We start from the raw sequence: 19067 nt of genomic DNA, 5'->3' as shown, positions 1-19067 counted from the left end.
TGAGGTCCTGTGCACTTCAAAATTTAAAAAAAAAACCTTTCTCTACAACTTTCCAGTTAACAATGTGGTTTGACAGGTTTTTTTTTTTAATTCCCACAAACTGTGGGGGAAAGTATTTTTATAATGCTCATTATGATGTCCATTTAATTTTACTGCACAAAACGAAGATTTGCTTAGAGTACACAACCAGGAATTAAACCAGAGCTATTTGACCCTATTGCTTGTTTTCTTTTCCTTTTTCCTTTTTTCTATGGCACACTAGAGGTAACTACAGACTATCACATTATAAAATGAATTTATTTTTATTTATTTATTATTATATACAATGATTTTTTTCCATTATAGCTGGTTTACAGTGTTCTGTCAATTTTCTACTGTACAGCATGGTGACCCAGTTACACATACATGTATAGATTCTTTTTTCTCACATTATCATGCTCCAACATAAGTGACTAGATACAACTCCCAGTGCTACACAGCAGGATCTCATTGCTTATCCACTCCAAAGGCAACAGTCTGCATCTATTAACCCCAAGTTCCCAATTCATCCTGAGGAACTTATTAAAGTTAGGGTTCCCATGCTGAACAATATGGATAAAATATTTTTATTTATGATTCTGTTAAGGACACTTGTTCTTCGTAAATGAGAAATTATACTTAACTCAGGGCTACTAGAAGCATTATCCGTGACAAGAAAATACAATTTGCTTAAAAAAAACTCATATATCAATTAATTTGATCATAAGAACCTAAATCCTTAGTAAAAAGTTTTTTTCTGATTATAAAACTAACACATGCTCACTGTAGAAAACATAGAAAACTAAAAAAGAAGAAAATAAAAGTCTTCTTGGATTACAACCCTATTCCCTTATTTTTCTAATGTGCTTTTTTAAATGTGTGTAACAGGGTGCCAGACTGAAATCTGAAACTCAGCCTATAATCTTTGAAACCTGGATGAAGAGGAAGGAAGTGGCAGAACTATAATTTCTGTGGAGAGTTGGAAACTTGGAAACCAAGTTAGGGCTGACTGTTCCTTCTTTGCTGGATAGGTCACTGTGGCGGACCTTTTTCTTTTCTTTTCTTTTTTAAATCTATTGATAGAGTAAATACATACCTAGGTGCTATCTAAAGTCTATTGAAAACCAAGACCACCACCCTAAGTTCAGATGTTTCATACAAAGAAGATAAGTGTTTACTTGGTAATGTAAATTTCTGGGTAAGATTTAGTAAGAACTACTCTCTAGACTGTTTTGCTTCTTTAGGGCAAAACATTCCCTTTCTGAGAAAATGCATTTGAATTTCAGTTTTGTGATACATGATTTTCTTCTTTGGCCTAAAGCTTAAGAGGAACTCAGAAGGTAAAGCACAGAAGGCTGCATAGCACAATCTTCTAATTTCTTGTGTTCTATTTATATAGAACACATGTAGGTAATATGGATTATCTTTTTAGCTAGATTCTAAAATGAGGTTAACTTAACTTGACTTAAAGTGCTTGTTTCTATTTAATCAGGAGTTTCCTGTGAGGCGCTGGTTAAGGATCCAGCGTTGCCAAAGTTGTGATGTAGGTCACAACTCTGATACGGGTTTGATCCCTGGCCCAGGACCTTCCCCATGCTGCAGGTGCAATAAAAAAACAAAAACAAGAACAAAAACCCCCAAAACAAGGCCCTAATATCTGAGGCTGTTGTATGTATTTTTGACCCTAAAAAAAGCACATTTTGGTCATTAAAGTTTGTTTTTATTAAATTAAAAAATTTTTTATTATTCTGGTCGATTTACAAGGCTGTCAATTTATGCTGTACAGCAAAGTGACTCTTTTTCTCATATTCTCTTCCATCATATTCTATCAAACGTGATTGGATATTGTTCCCTGAGCTATACAGCAGGACCCCATTGCTTATCCATTCTAAATGTAATAGTTTGCATCTACTAACCCCGAACTCCCTGTCCATTCCTCTCCCTCCCCTACCCAGTTGGCAACCACAAATCTGTTCTCCATGTCTGTCAGTTTGTTTCAGTTCAGTAGATAGGTTCATCTGTGCCATATTTTAGATTCCACATTTAAGTGACATCATATGGTATTTTGTCTGACTTACTTCACTTATGAAGTATGAGAATCTCTAGTTGCATCCATGTTGCTGCAAATGGCATTATTTTGTTCTTTTTTATCCACTGTGTATATGTACCACATCTTTTTAATCCATTCATCCGTCAGTGGACATTTAGGTTGTTTCCATGTCTTGGCTATTGTGAATAGTGCTGCAGTGAACAGAGGGGTGCACATATCTTTTTCAATGAAAGTTCTGTTTGGATAAATGCCCAGGAGTAGGAGCTTGCTGATAGTTCTGTATTTGGTTTTCTGAGGAACAACCATACTGTTTTCCACAGTGGTTGTACCAATTTACTTTCACATCAACAGTGTGGGAGAGTTCCCTTTTCTCCGCACCCTCTCCAGCATTTATTATTTGTAGTCTTATTAATAATAGCCATTCTGACCAGTGTGAGGTGGTACCTCATTGTAGTTTTGGTTTGCATTTGTCTAATAATTAGTGATGTTGAGCATTTTTTTCATGTGCCTGTTGGCCATCTCTATGTCTTCTTTAGAGAAATGTCTATTTAGGTCTTCTGCCAATTTTTCAATTGGGTTGTATGAGTTGTTTATATATATTGGAGATTAAGCCATTGTTGGTTGCACCATTTGCAACTATTTTCTCCCATTCTGGAGGTTGTCTTTTCACTTTTTTATGGTTTTCTTTGCTGTGCGAAAGCTTGTAAGTTTGATTAGGTCTCATTGGTTTATTTTTGTTTTTATTTCTATTGCCTTGGGAGGCTGACCAAAGAAAATATTTGTATGGTTGATGTCAGAGAATGTTTTGGCTATGTTCTCTTCTAGGGGTTATATGGTATCTTATGTTTAAGTCTTTAAGTCATTTTATTTTTGTGCAAGGTATGAGCGTGTGTTCTAGTTTCACTGATTTACATGCAGGTTGTCCATTTTTCTCAGAACCACTTGTTGAAGAGACCATCTTTTTCCCATTTTATATTCTTGCCTCCTTTGTCAAAGATTAATTGACCATAGATATCTGGGTTTATTTCTGGGCTCTCTATTCTGTCCCATTGGTCTGTATGTCTGTTTTTGTACCAATACCACACTGTCTTGATTACTGTAGCTTTGTAATATTCTCTCAAGTCTGGGAGAGTTATGCCTCCTGCTTGTTTTGTTTCTTTGTTTGTTTGTTTTTTCCCTCAGGATTGCTCTGGCAATTCTGGGTCTTTCATGGTTCCATATAAATTTTTAGATTGTTTGTTCTACTTCTGTGGAAAATGTCATGGGTAATTTGATAGGGACTGCACAAATCTATAGATTGCTTTGGGTAGTATGGTGATTTTAATGATATTAATTCTTCCAATCCAGGAGCATGGGATATCTTTCCATTTCTTTGAATCCTAATTTCCTTGATTAAGGTTTTGTAGTTCTCATCACATAAGCCTTTCACCTCCTTAGTCAGGTTTATTCCTAGGTATTTAATTTTTGGTGGTGCGATTTTAAAAGGTGTTGCTTTTTATATTCCTTTTCTATTATTTCATTATTAGTGTACAGAAATGCAACCTATTTCTGAATGTTAATCTTGAATCCTGCTACTTTGCTGAATTCATCTATCAGCTCGAATAGTTTTTGTGTGGAGTCCTTAGGGTTATCTATCTATAGTATCATGTCATCTGCATAGAGTGACAATTTTACCTCTTCTCTTCCAATTTGGATATCTTTTATTTCCTTTGTTTGTCTGATGCTGTGGCTAAGACTTCCAATATTATATTGAATAAAAGTGGTGAGAGTGGGCATCCTTATCTTGTCCCAGATTTTAGTAGGAAGGCTTTCAGCTTTTCTCCGTTGAGTAATTTTTTTTTTTTTTTTTTTTTGGTCTTTTTAGGGCTGCACCCACAGCATATGGACATTCCCAGGCTAAGGGTCAAATCGGAGCTGTAGCCGCTGACGTAGACCACAGCCATAGCAATGCCAGATCTGAGCCATGTCTGCAATCTATACCATAGCTCACAGCAACACCAGATCCTTAACATACTGTGTGAGGCCAGGGATCAAACCTGCATCCTCATGGATGCTAGTCAGATTTGTTTCCATTGAGCTACAATGGGAACTACTCCACTGAGTATTATATTGGCTGTGGGTTTCATCTTAGCTTTGTTGTTGGTTAACAAATACAATTTCATTCACAGGAGCTCTTGTAAAAGAAGGGTATTTTCTCTTACTCCTAGCGCCTATAGTCTGGTTTTGGTTATAGCTTTAACGAAAGATATGTGGGCCTGTTAATTATCTCACATTGGTGAAATCTGAGCAAAAGGGCAACTAGACCAGATTGAGAAATATATGCATACTGTGCCAGTGTGTTCTAATATGACTGTCATTATTGAGTCCTTGATCTTGTAGAAAAGCGTTTGCTATCAATCATTATCATAAAAAAACATACCCTATGATGGAAAGTGAAGCCTCAGTGAGGTATTTCTCCTACCTTCTAGCCTTCAGGAGTTTGGGGATCTGGACTTAACAAGAAGTGAGGTGCTTACAGACTCTGAAAACTACCTGAATGAACTGAGAATGGGGCATTGTTACTGGCTCAAGTGCTCTCTGCAGTTCTAAACTGTTGCCTTCTTTTAGGCTCTGCTGACTTCAAGATTCTGTCTGATATTCCACCAAAGCATGGGACAGAGCCTCCTCTTAAGTGCTCTAATACAGTTGTGACCAGAATTTAATTTATAATGATACTTGTATGGATGTTCAGGTCTAATGGAAGGAAATTACAAGTGTTACTAGAAATGTCTGCCTTCAGAATTCCCTGGCCAATCTTTATGTGGGTCTCTTGTCTCAGAGAGTGCATTCCTGCCTTATTTTATGTCTCCTTCCCTCTCTAGTCTTGAGTTAGCTTTCTTATGTTAGGGTCCCTATCACACAGAGTCACAAAAATATCACTGCCAGGTGGATTATAGATCTAAACATAAAAGGTAAAACACAATTTCTAGAAGAGAAGCTAGAAAAATATCTTCATGATATTTGAGGGAAGGTTCCTCAAACACTATACAAAAGGAATGATTGATAAAGTTGATTTCATTAAAATAAACAATTTTGTTCATTAAATACATCACTAGTAGAGTAAAAAGGCAAGCAGAGAATGGGAAAAGTTACACAGTAAAAACAGATGACAGTGGACTAATTTTCAGATTATTAAAATAATTCCAACAGATCTATAAAGAAACATAACCCAAGAGAAAAACAGACAAAAGATTAATACATTTTATAAAGGAAGTTTCTAAGTGACCAATAAACATTTAGAAAAGACACTTAACAACATGGGGGAAATACAGATGGAAACTGCAATGAGATACCACTATAAACCCAATGGAATTATTAAAATTGTAAAGACTGATAAAACTAAGTTGTTGGAATGAAAAGCAACTGGAAGTTTCATAACACGGTTGGTTAGACTATAACCAAATACAAAATTTTGGAAAGTTATTTGGCATCATCTATATCTACAAAATTGTACCCTTTGCCCCAGTATCACTCATAGGTATATACACATTCAAACACACACACACACACACACTCAACAGCAGAAATGCATCATATGTTCATCATAAAACTTGTACAAGAACCTTCACAGTAGTATTATTCATAACAACCAAAACTGGAAACAACTCAAATGTGGTATGAAGGCAGAATGAATGCACTGTTATATCTTTCTAAAATGGAATATAACCACCCCAGTATTCACAGGGGATAGGTTCCAGGAGCCCTGGGGAATACCAAAATCTGCAGATGATCAAGTCCCTCAGGTAACATGGTTCAGTATTTGCATATAACCTATACATAACCTCCTGTATACTTTAAATAATCTCAAAATTAATTATGATAGGAAATATAATAAAATAGTTGCCAGTGTGCAGCAAATTCAAGTTTTGCTTTTGGGAATTTTCTGAAATTTAAAAAAAAATATTTTTTGATTTGTGGTTGTTTGAATCCATGGTTGCAGATCCCACAGATACAGAAGGCCGACTGTACTATATAGCATTGAAAATGAATGAATTAAGAAGTTACATGCACCTTTATGCTCACTGCAGCACTATTCACAATAGCCAATACATGGAAACAACCTAAATGTCCATCAACAGATGAATGCATTAAGAAGATGTGGTACATGTACACAATGGAATACTACTCAACCATAAAAAGGAACAAAATAATGCCATTTGTGGCAACATGGATGCAACTAGAGATTCTCATACTAAGTGAGGTCAGAAAGAGGAAGATAAATACCATATGATATGACTTATATCTGGAATCTAATATATGGCACAAATGAACCTGTCTACAGAAAAGAAACAAACTCATGGACATGGAGAATAGACTTGTGGTTGCCAAGGGGGTGGCAGAGGGAGTCGGATGGACTGGAGTTTGGGGTTAGTAGATGCAAATTATTGCATTTGGAGTGGATAAGCAATGAGGTCCTGCTGTATAAGGCAGGGACCTAAATCCAATCAGTTGTGATGGAACATGATGAAAGACAATATGAGAAAAAGAATGTATATATATATATATATATATATATATATATATATATATATATATACACACACACACACATATCTGGGCCACTTTGATGTATAGCAGAAATTGACAAAACATCATAAATCAACTATAATAAAATAAAGAAAATGGGAGTTCCCGTCGTGGCGCAGTGGTTAACGGGTCCGACTAGGAACCATGAGGTTGCGGGTTCGGTCCCTGCCCTTGCTCAGTGGGTTAACGATCCGGCGTTGCCGTGAGCTGTGGTGTAGGTTGCAGACGCGGCTCGGATCCCGCGTTGCTGTGGCTCTGGCGTAGGCCGGTGGCTACAGCTCCGATTCAACCCCTAGCCTGGGAACCTCCATATGCCGCGGGAGCGGCCCAAGAAATAGCAACAACAACAACAACAACAACAAAAAGACAAAAAAAAAAAAAAAAAGAAAATGAATGAATTATAGCTACATCCAACAACATGGATGAATTCTACAACATAATGTTGATTAAAAGAAGGCTTATGTAATTACACAGTATATGATTTCATCCACATAAATTTTTAAAACTGGCCAAGGTAACTGAGGGTGTTAGAAATCTTTGGGGAAAGGGAAAGGGATAAAGCAGGTAAGTGTTGCCAGAGTACTTCTATTTTTCTATTTCTTGGCCTGGATGATGATTATACATTCATTTTGTGATAACTCATTAAGCTGAAGATTTATTGGTGTACTTTTCTGTATGTTTTGTTCAATAAAGAGGTTTAAAAATCAAGGCCCACTACCTACCCAGCAAAGGGTAACCCTCATTTCTGTTGCAGATGAGGTATGCCATCCCAAACATGCTGAAGAGAAGAAAAGAAAAGAGGTTAGAGTCTAAACAGGGAAATACTGAGGGTCTGACGGACTAGTTCTTAATTCCCAGAAAGCCTCTTTTCAATTTCTAAGAAAAGTCTATCCTCCAACTCAAGGGGTACAGATGCCAAGAGGAAGGGAAAGGAGAAGTTCTTACCTGGTAACAGAGTCTCCAAATAACTTATATAGCTGCCTTTACCATAGTGCCTGGTACCTTGTTCAGAAAATACTTGTTGAGTCTGCCTTGGTAGAACTGACCCCTTTCTAGGGAAATCAGACACTCATTGTGGGACCCAGTAAAGTTTGATGTGCTATACTCTTTTACATCCTGGAAAGATTTCACTAATTCCTCAAACAATAATAGCTCACCTTCGTGGAGAACATGCTATGTGCCGGGCACAGTTTCAAGTGCTTTATTATGTATTATTTCCTTTACTCCTGATAAAAAACCTTATTAAGAAGGTATTATTATTATTGTGTCCATTTTACAAATAAAAAAACCCTGAGGTACAGAGAGTTGAACTTGTACAAGATCCCATGGCTAGTGGCTAGGCCAGAGGCGTATGCTTGCCCACTGCATATCATCATCTCCCGCAGGGGCCCTTTCAGACTAATGGCTCATTCTCTTCACTACACCATCATACTACTTTGTTATGCCTCTGTTACAGCGCATACCAAAGTCTCCCATGTAATTATATACAGCCAATTTTGTGTATGTTGGTCTTTCCTATTAGATTTCAGGATAGGAACCAGGCTCTCTCTGTTCATATTTTATGTGTATTTCTACAGCCTCTTATTTACAGAGATGGGACAGAGAACCCATAAAGAGGGCAGGGTTGGGATCAGACAGTCCTGGTAGTTTCAGAAAGTGTAGATAGTTTTTGTGGTATAGTGACTGCATTAAGTGCCTCACTGCTTTACCCCTACTTGTATCTATGCTCTTTGCTATGTGCTTTTGCAGTGCCCACCCACTCTGGGCTCAGCATTGTGAGTGTTTTGGCCAGTGGGTTGTTAGCAAACACAACACAGATGCTTGAAAAATGCTTGTGCATTGGGCTCGCTCTTTCTTGGTCTTCTGACATTGCCATGACAACATGCCTGGGCTAGCCTAATATGAGACTCGTAGAGCCAAATTGTCCCAGTTATGTCAGCCAAAATTCCCAGTTATCTCATGGGGCAGTCATCCTGTATCAGCCAACAACTTACTGAACCCCAGGCATGTGAACAAGCCTAGGCAAGATCAGTCAAATCCAGCTAAGATCAATTGAATCCCGCATATTCTTGAGATAAGTAAACATTTAGTGTTGTATACCACTGAGGTTTTGTGGGTAACTACTTTGCAGCATTATTGTGGCAGTTTGAAACTTGGCTCCATTGCTTACTAGATTTATGACCAGGGACAAGTCATTTAACATCTCTGAGTCTCAGGATTTAAATTTTTAAAATGGGATTAATGATAGTTTCTACATTATATAGTTGATATTGAAGTAAAGTACCTAATATTTAATAAGGGCTCACAAAAAATTATTCTTCATTAATTTATTTGAACAGCATTTTATTGATGATCTACACATGCCAAGAACAGTGCTGAGCCCTGGGAATACAAAGGTGAACCAATTACAGCCCTGATTCTCTTATCTGACCCTTTAAGACCTAGATTCTAACTTGCTAATGTAAAGAATAATGTCCTTTCACTTTCCGTCTACAAAGCACTACTATGCAGTGCTTTCTATGCTGTTCATTCATGTATTCATCATTACCGATGCCTACTGGGGATATAAGAATGAACAAGAAGTAATCACTATCCTCAAAAAGCTCTCAGTGTAGTAAGTGAAAGCACTCAAGTCAGTGGTTGTGAGGAGAGTAGTGAGTGTTCTAGTGTGCTACAGAGTTGCACAGAGCAGGAAAGAGCTAAACTGTCTCAGCTGGGAATGGGTAGCCTCCAGAGGCAGCTTCTGAGGGGAACAGATCCTTGAGCTGGACTTCAGAAATTGATGTGATTTTCCCTGTAGACTGGGGATGGAATGAGTAAAAGAGAGGATGATCCCCTTAGACTCCCCAGAGGAAGAGGCACAGAAGGAGAGGAGGTTGGAAAAGCAGGTGATTACCTTGCATGTCCTTGCAAGGAATTTGAACATTATCATGAAAATGGTTGGAAGATACTGAGAGATTTTAAGCCCCAAAGTGAGACAGAGTTGGGATTTGGGGGAATGTCTTTCACTAAACCCCTAGGGGAGGAGTAATATCTTCTATTCTTTTAGCCTTATCAATGCCTGAACATGCAATTGACATGATCAACAGTTAAGAGTCCATCTGGGTCCAAATAGGTGAGCAAATGAGGGGGTTTTCTATTCTCTCTGTACAACCTTTGAAGAATTATCCTCATAGTCTCAGAACTGAAGGTAGAATAGGATCTTCCACCATGCTATACCATCAGCAGGATGGAGGAGTTGAAGGAATTTTAAATATGGGCCTTGATCAGGAGAAGGAACAGATTTCAATTCCATGAACTGGCTTTGAATCTGAAATGGTGATGTATTGTTTTGCTGTATAATTCTCCACTTCTTTACTAAAAAATACTGCAAGATCAGTACCCCACACTCACACTTTCTCATTAAGGCCCAAACACTGATATACTGGTCCAGAATCTGCAACACCTTTCATAACTTTCTTTGGAAGTTCTTTAAAAAAGTAGGCTGGTAGGTTGCTGCTATTGTAGGTGACGGAGTCACAAGTCACGATTCCTGGGTAGTACATCATCATCCTGGCAGCTATGTTGACTTTCTGACCAATGACTATAATAGAAAGGAGAGAGAAGGACAAGGAGCAGGGAGAAAACAGCCATTGAACTGGGTGTAACCTCAGGCATACTGTCCCCAAATGGCATTTTTACCCTTTATGCTGTTTGTCTCTCATGGATGACACAGCAATCTCAACTTCAAGTACCCAGATTCAGCCAAGGGCTATTATAGAATATACAGGGAGTTACCTCAATTGGCCATCTAGGGGGCTAAGGGGACGATCTGCTCAGGGATAGAAGGGCTTTGAATAAAGAGAGGATTCTGCAAGTGAGATAATGGACACGGCCTGAGGGCCCTCAGATTAAGTATAGTTGGTCTTCTGCTATAAGATGATAAGCACAAGCTTGGGCGTGGCACACTGACTTTCAAATGAGGCACAAAATTGGGTCTGTATGTTCCTGTGCATGATGAACCTTCATTTAGTTATTTTTTTTTAAGAGTGGGTAAATGGGGCTGGAAGGGGTGAAGGGGTGTATCTGTATAGGATTGGTTCAGGGGGTGTTTTAAGAGATGTAGTACAGATGTAGCTTCGGTAGTGTACAGAAGCTGAAACCAGGCTGTGCAGGTTTGGACCTCAGCTCTACTTCTAGCTACTATGTGCAAATTACTTGGACAAAATAGTTGAACTCTTCCATGCCTCACTTTTCTAATCTATAAAATGAGGTTGACATAATTTATGAAGATGAATGAGTTAATACACATAAAGGACTCTGAACAGTGCTGGGCTGCTAGTAATCCCTCAGTTAATACTACTACTAATTAGGTATTAATAAATGCTGTACTTTAAGATAAACTTGAATATTCCTGATTAAGATATTCCTTTAAAAAGAAACAGTATACTGTAGGGGAAATATGACCATATAATAAAGCATGGTATCACGAATCTCTACATACCCATCACTCAAGTCACAAAGCCATTAACCCATGGCCAGTCCTGCCTCATCCTCACTCCCATCCACTCTTCCCTCTGTATTATTTTTTTCCATTTTTAAAAAATTAAACTATGGCTGATTTTCAATGTTGTGCCACTTCCTGCTATATAGCACACACTCCCTTTCTATACACACACTCCCTTTCTATATTATCTTCCATCATGGTCTATCCAAAGAGACTGGATATAGTTCCCTGTGCTATACAGTAGGATCTCACTGTTTATCCATTCTAAATGTAATAGTTTGCATCTACCAATCCCAATCCCAAACTCCCAGTCTCTCCTACTCTCTCCCCCATATTATTTTGAAGATCTGACATTGTATCATTTGAGACACAACTATTTCAGAATTTTAGGTACATTCAGTATTTTCGATGTATTATTTCTGAACATTTAGAATCCTAATAGGATTGAAAAGGAAAGTAAGAGTAGTAAAACCTTGAGATAACACCTACTTACTATTTCCTTTTAAGATTAATACTATATAGCAGTAGCGGCAATAGACATAATTTTTAAGAAGCAGTCCTAACCTAATCCCAGGAATTAAGAGGAGTAGCTGTTTAATGTTAACTGGAAATTAACAATGGGCTCATTGTTCCATAAGCTTATGGTCTCCCACTGCTCCCCTCTAATGACTGTATGTTTCTTACAATCAACTATAGTCCCAGAAATGTATACTTTGCAATCACTGAACTGTCAAGGGGCAAGGCTCCATGTGGCTTGGCTCCATCTGGAAGATTATAAATTTTACGAGGGCAGGGCCCACCTCTCACTGTCTTTGTCTTTCCTCCCACAAAGCCTACTGGCGAGGCACAGTGTTTGCTGAGAGGAAGATGGAGAAGAGCACACCTGTGTACTCATGCCTCACAGAGTGTCCAACGATTCCACAGAAGACAATCCCGCTGGCCACGCCGATGGAAACGGTGCTGGCTCCGGGGAGAAAGAGTTGTAGGGAAAGAGATAAAGACAATGAGCACAGGGAAGGCAGGGAGGGTAGGGACAGGGTGATGCATGGGGTGGGGAGCGGTGAGAAAGGATTTTTAAGAAATAACTCTCTTCCCTTTGTAGCTAGTTTAGGGCAACTGTACATGGCCTGAGACCTAGAACTAAGTTCTTAAAAGTGATAACTCAGTTCACTTTTCTGCTATTTTTGATATTTATCTTTGCTATTTTTCTGGACAATAACCTGGTCACCCTGAATGGACTTTCAGTGTAGAGTGACTGTGGTTGTAAACAAGTTAACTATATTTTGTGATTGCTAGGAAGAACAAAGTCATTAATTTGAAAGGAAGCAGCTCAGATATAATGTGTGCCATCAAAAGCTAACTTTGCTAATACACAGGATGGCTGCATATAGAGATGATTAAAGGCTGAGAATATGGAATATTTAGGGCACGGAGTGTTATCTATTAGAGGAGACCAGAGTAGGCTGCAAGTCAGGGTCATCTGGGTGCTTAAGCTAGGGATGCCCATGCAGGGGGTGCCTGAGAGCACTAGGCTCCTGGACAGCTGGGATTGAGGATGGGTAAACCTCATCTTTAAAAAAAATTTTTTTATTATAGTTGATTTACAATATTTTGTCAATTTCTGCTGTATAGCAAAATGATCCATATATATATATACACACACACACACATATTCTTTTTCTCACATTATCCTCCATCATGTTCCATCACAAGTGACTAGATATAGTTCCCTGTGCTATACAATAGGTGGGTAAACCTTATCTTAACAGTTTTACTCACTGGATCTTCTTGAGGCCAGATCAATATATAAATTTCCAACCAAAAGACTCATTTTATCTCCCAGCTATTAAAAATCAAGTCCAGATTCCAACATGGTATTGGGAGTGCGACCTCTAATAGGAAGTAAGCCAGAAGAATAGAGAGACAACCCAGTACAAACCTGATGCATTTTGACTTTTTAGGAGTGTCCTTTTTCCATCTGGCCTTGACCATCCCCCATCTTACTGTGTCAGGTCTAGGTTGGCTCTCTCTGCCTGTACATTAAGTGAATGACGAATGCAGACAGAAGGGCACCCAGTCAAGGACAGCCTTCTCCTGCCTTCTTATTCCCTGACTCTTGTCCTGTGTCCCCCTACCTACAACAGGGTTAGGGACCAGATGGAATCAGGGTCAATACTCACTGGATTTTGTGAACCTGAGAGCAGAAGTCAAATATATCCACAGCACTTTCCAAGGCATGAGTGACCTCATCAGGTGCCTTTTCCCCAGGGAAACCAAAGACACAGAGAAAGGAGCAGCCCTATGGGGGAGAGAATAAACACAGCTGGTGGACAGTTAGCTTTAAACTGGAACATCTAGAAGGCCCAGTGGGGGGTAGGCAGCAATTTTCACTCTCTGAAACAAATTTCATCACGACTTCTCTCATATGTTATTTTCTTTTTAGTAAACTTCGTATAACCCCTAGAGCATCATCAGCAGTAGAGCTGGAGCCTGAGAGGGGCTTGCTTTTGCTCCAGGGATAGTGGGTTATACAGAGCTACCTGTGTGCACCCTCCTATCTACTCTCTCTTGTGGCCAAGGTCTTGGGCTGCAAAGTACTAAGTTTAAGTCCAAGAAACAGCACAGAGCAGTGGAAGAGGTAGCAGCTCTGGAATCAGGAAATCTGTGTTCTCAGGCCACACCCCAAGTGTAGAAACATGGACAAGCCAATTACATTCCATGAACTTCAGTTTATCAATCTGAGGATGGATATAACCTAGACTTGCTGAGGTTGGTTTGACTGCTGAGAGAATTAATGTGTTATATATACATCCACACACATATATACACATATACTTTATAAACTCTGAAGTTCTTTTCAGATATTGTTATTCATTTTTCTTAAGGATAAAGGCTTATGCTGGGAGTGGTTTTTCTTGGCATAAAATTAACTCTTTCCAGCACAGATTAAACTCTAAAGCTTGGCATTGTTACCATCAGTCACTTAATAAATGACCTCAGTTAGAAGCTGCTTTCTGTAAGAAAAGGGCATAAGAGGAGTTCCCATCATGGCTCAGGAGAAATGAATCCGGCTAGTATCCATGAGAATGCATGTTCCATCCCTGGCCTCACTCAGGGGGTTGGGGATCCGGTGTTTCTGTGAGCTGTGGTGTAGGTCGCAGATGCAGCTCAGATGCCGTGTTGCTGTGGCTGTGGTGTAGGCCAGCACAGGTAGCTCTGATTAGACCCCTACCTTGGGAACCTCCGTATGCTGCGGGTGTGGCCCTAAAAAGAAAGGGAAAAAAAAAGAAAAGGGCATAATGAATAAAGACCAATGGGTTAAAAACTTGAGTCTATATATGTTATATCCTGATGAAATGCAAAAGAAAGTAAAATGCTTCAATTTCTTCAACCCTCTTGAAAAAGAATCTGACCAAGTATTAGATGCTAACTGGCACTGGGCTCTGCTATAACGAGAGAGGGGAGCCCTCCCTGATTCCAGATCTAAGAGACTAGAAAGCAGCCCCTTTGGGGGAACCAGTGGGTCTGCTTTGCCTAGAAATTGTGCCCTGTGGTTTGGCAAGGTCGTGTGCTGGTGGTGAGACTAGTAGTTCTCTGCTGAGCGCTGACTGTGACCTGGCATCCCAACAAGCACTTCACAAACATATCTTTTAAAATTTCCAGCAATCATCTGAGGCAACTATTATCCCCACTTAAATAATTTCCCTATTTTCATTTAAGAACAAACCAGTCTCAGAGAAGTGCAATGACTTGCTAAGCTCACATTGTTGGAATCAGGAATTGTCTCTCTAGGATTTGTCTGAAGTGTCTGCAAGACACTAAAGACTATTCTCAGCTTCTAATCTCTTTTCTGATAATACCAATGAATGAATATGGAAGAAAGTACCAGAGCATGCTGTGCTGGACAGCGCCACTCCATCAGTAGCACAGAGTTTATTTTTCGTACAAAAAAATTAGTTCTTTCCATCTGGCTGAGTAACAACATGTGTAAGTTACTCATCTTTACAGCCCAGCCCTAGCTTTCAGTCACTAGAAAATGCTCAATAAATGCTTATTGAATTAGTAAATGAATGAGTGTGGGGCAGTAATTAATTGCTCTGAGATGAGGGCTCAATTCTCACTAGCACTTCTGTGATTAGTTATCACATCATTTTTCTCCGAGTTGCTTAAGAGCAGATTGAAGACACCAAATGCTAGAGGTGATCCCACCCCACTCCCACCTCAAGTCCCATGAAACTGAAAGGGAACTGGAAGTAAAGTTATGGCAGGTGGTGATTATAGGAAATTATAGCTTCTGGGTTATGATAGTTACTAGAAACCTGACCTAAAACCTCTGAGGGATACATTATAGCCTGGATTGGAGATATATGTATAGTGAAAGCTAGTCAAGCATAGCGGTTAAGAGCACACACCAAGAAGGCAGACTACTTGAGTTTGAAACCCAGTCCACCACTTACTGAGCAAAATTTAGTCTTAGCACCTTCATCTCTACCTCAACATCCTCATCTGTAAAATGGGGGCAATAACAACAGTACTTACCTCTTAGAGAAGTCATGAAGAGAAATGAGTAATATTGTATGTGAGGTGTGGAAAACAATGCCTGGCACATAGTCAGTGCCATACCCACCATGTGAGCTGTTGTTATAACTATAAATAAAGACTGATAGTTCTAGGTTAAAGGTGTCTCTTCCCTCCCTCTTCCACATGTCCGTGGACATGAATGCTAAGCTTAAATTATTGGTAGGTTCCCACACCTCTAGTTCATATTTACCTTGTCAAACATGAAGACTTTGTTGATTTGGCCTCGGAAGACCCTCAGGACAGAATTGATGTGCACGCAGGCATCCTGAATGGCTGAACCTATGACTTCTGCTTTGTCTTGGTCCTTAAACATCAGGTTCACAAACATGATTGTCACTGGGCGAAGCTCAGACAAATAACCCCGAAGCTGTTTGTCATCAATCTGCAAAGTAGAAGGAAGTTCTCCTTTTACATGTGTCCTTGGCAGTGGATATTTCCTCCCGACATCACTGCACACCCTAAATTATCACTGGGAGGGAACTAACCTTTTGAGATTCTCTAGGGAAGCTGAAGTTGGGAGGTACAATACCACAGAGCCAGCCCAAAGTCAAAAGGTGGAAATGGAATGCACTATCAAATCTCTGCCACTAGAAACTTACACACCTGCTAATTTTTGGTGGCAACCACCACTCCCTTGCCCAACTGCTAGCTCCCTTATGCCAATATCACAATAAAAGAAAAGACTACTGTTCCTTCTGGTTCTCTTGCAATTTAAGAATAACAATAGCATGTCATGTAATTCAACCTTATATTTTCTTTCTTTCTTTCTTTCCTTCCTTCTGGCTACACCTGTGGCAAGCAAAAGTTCCTGGGCCAGAGATTGAACCTGCGCCACAGCAGTGACCTGAGCCACTGTAGTGACAATGCTGGCTCCTTAACCACTGGAGTCACAAGGGAACTCCATAACCTTATATTTTCATATTCTATCCTACTTTATCCTCAAACAAAATAAAATCAGTGTCATTATCTCCATCTTACTAATTAGATAACTGAGAGATGATGAAACAAAACAATTTTCTCAAGGCACATGGAGAAACAGTAGCAAACAAGCATGCAATCTATGGACTTCTAGTCCAACATTCAATACTCCCCTGCCTCTCTAGGGTAGTATATTTCATTCAGCATTCATCTATCTCTAAGTCTTTCTATAACAGGCACAGGGAAAGGGAGAATGTTCCCAAGCTATCCCTGTCTTTTATCATCAGCTCTAAATTTTGTTAAACTAAATGACAATAGGGGAAAAATGTGTTTTTTTCTCACCCCGATAGCAACAAAAGTGTCACATTCTCCATTAACAATATGAAACACATTTTCTGGATGAAAGAGTAAATTCTGTATAGGAAATCTTGCAGCCATTCTTCCTAACTGGCTGAGATAGTCCTAGTTTCATACAATTTTAGTCCTTTCATAAAAGGTGGTTTAATCATTTCTAACTAACCAATGTGATAATTTAGATTTTTCAAATGAATTTCTTAAATGTTATTAAATATATGATTTAAGTACACATAATAATTTAAATATTAAATACATAAAATTAACTATTAAATGTTAAATAAATTAATTAAATATTAAAAAGTTATTCTATCAGGCCATGTAACATTTGGTTTGGAAAATGCAACCATATTACCATATTATCTCTAAGGATCTCTGTTCTTTTTTTTTTTTTGGCTGCACCTGTGGCATGTGGAAATTCCTGGGCCATAGCAGCAACCTGGGCCACTACAATGACAATGTTGGATCCTTAACCTGCTGCTCCACAAGGGAACTCCATCATCTCTGTTCTTTAAGTGCAGGGACAGGCCTTGATAAAGCTATAAAGCATTGTCTTTTGCCTCCTTTTAGCCCCCTTAGTTGTTTCTCTTTACCTCTTGTGCATCTTTCCTACCCACAAGTTTCACAATGACTCATGGAGACTCTCTCATATCCGATTCCTGTAGACCTTGCTCTCAGCTGGTTGCAGCTGAAGAAGCCTAAGTTGTTATATCTCAAAGGGAGGGAGGGGAAGACGGGGTGGCTCTCTGGAACTTAAAAAATCTTAAAAGAGTCAAACAATTTCAGGCACTAGAGGCGGTGTTTCTAAATTGGGCTGAAGGTGGAACAGTGTTTCTTTTTTTTTCTTTTTAGGGTGGATGCCATGGCATATGGAAGTTCCCAGGCTAGAGGTCTAATTGGAGCTGTAGCCCCCAGCCTATGGCATAGCCACAGCAATGCCAGATCCAATCTGCGTCTGTGAAATTCACCACAGCTCACGGCAACACCGGATCCTTAACCCCATGAGCAAGAGCAGGGATCAAACCTGTATCCTCATGGATGCTAGTCAGATTCACTTCCATTGAGCCACGACGGGAACTCTGGAGCAGAGCATTCTGATAGCTATTCAACCCACCCTGTGAAGTAAGCTGCCCACTGATCGGGCTTGTCCTAAAAAGATTTTCTCCTAGATACAGTTGTGTTTTGTTGGGATTAAGTATTGAAAGAGGCACACATTATGGGGAGCATAGCCTATACAAAAACTGTAGGATTCTGGAGTTCCCTGGTGGCCTAGCAGTTAAGGATCCAGTGTTGTCACTGCTGTGGTACAAGTTTGATCCCCTGCCCGGGAACTTCTGCATACCTTGGTGTGGCCAAAAAAATGTAGGGTTCAGAGAGAAGAGGGTTCAAATCCTAGCTACATTTCTTACTTGACAACCTCAGGAAAGTTCCTGATATCCTTCTGGGTCTCCAGTTTTCTCATATAGATGGACTAGAGATATCTACCTAGGATTGTGAAGAATAAATGCATGAAAGAGTAGTGTCTGGTGTACAGTGAATTTTGAGAAATACATTAAGAGAGCCCAGATATAAGTGATTAAAAAAGAAAGTGGTTGGGGGCTAGAGGTGGTTCTGAGAGTTCTAATTATCTGTATTAACTTTCAAAGCTTAAGATCTAAGTCAATGACTTAAGAGAAACCGTATCTTTCACTTGACATCTTTCTGTTGTGTGGCATGGAGAAAGGGTAACCCCTTTGGTCTGGTATGCTTGGGCGGTTCTGGTCTGACCAGTTGGTATAACACGACACAGTCCTACTTCATGCCTGTTGCCACAGTGTAATTATGATTAATGCCCCCTTTAACTCTTAAAACTATCCTGATTTGAACAACTGGATTTTTAGTCACCTACACATGGAGAATGTCAGCACCACCTTTTTTTATTTCCAGTAAATATTTATAAGCTACTGGAGTTCCTGTTGTTGCTCAGTGGTTAGCAAACCTGACTAGCATCCATGAGGAGACAGGTTTGATCCCTGGCCTTACTCAGTCGGTTAAGGATTTGGTGTTGCTGTGAGCTGTGGTATAGGTCAGCGGCTACAGTACCAATTGGACCCC

General features: G+C 39.4%; 1 protein-coding gene across 25 annotated transcripts in view; it reads right to left on the bottom strand.

Annotated features, from left to right (window-relative positions):
• The window catches only part of ADCY10 (adenylate cyclase 10), a 105196-nt gene that overhangs the window by 66549 nt on the left and 19580 nt on the right, over nt 1-19067 (bottom strand). For 17 of the 25 annotated variants that reach the window (XR_014842760.1, XR_014842759.1, XR_014842761.1 and 14 more), the window contains 5 exon segments: nt 15892-16083; nt 13301-13419; nt 12004-12080; nt 10028-10217; nt 7357-7412 (listed from right to left, as the gene is read on the bottom strand). Coding sequence is in view for 21 of the 25 variants with exons in the window: in XM_085020493.1 (XP_084876619.1) it covers nt 7357-7412; nt 10028-10217; nt 12004-12080; nt 13301-13419; nt 15892-16083 (634 nt within the window). In the remaining 4 variants the exon portion in view is untranslated. 25 annotated transcript variants of the gene reach the window in all.

This window comes from Sus scrofa, chromosome 4, assembly GCF_054392235.1.
Source record: "Sus scrofa isolate SSC_HxYL_T2T_F1_AM1 chromosome 4, Sscrofa_HxYL_maternal_Yorkshire_Landrace_v2.0, whole genome shotgun sequence".
Classification (NCBI taxonomy): domain Eukaryota; kingdom Metazoa; phylum Chordata; class Mammalia; order Artiodactyla; family Suidae; genus Sus; species Sus scrofa.
This window is presented reverse-complemented; position numbering and strand designations above follow the sequence as displayed.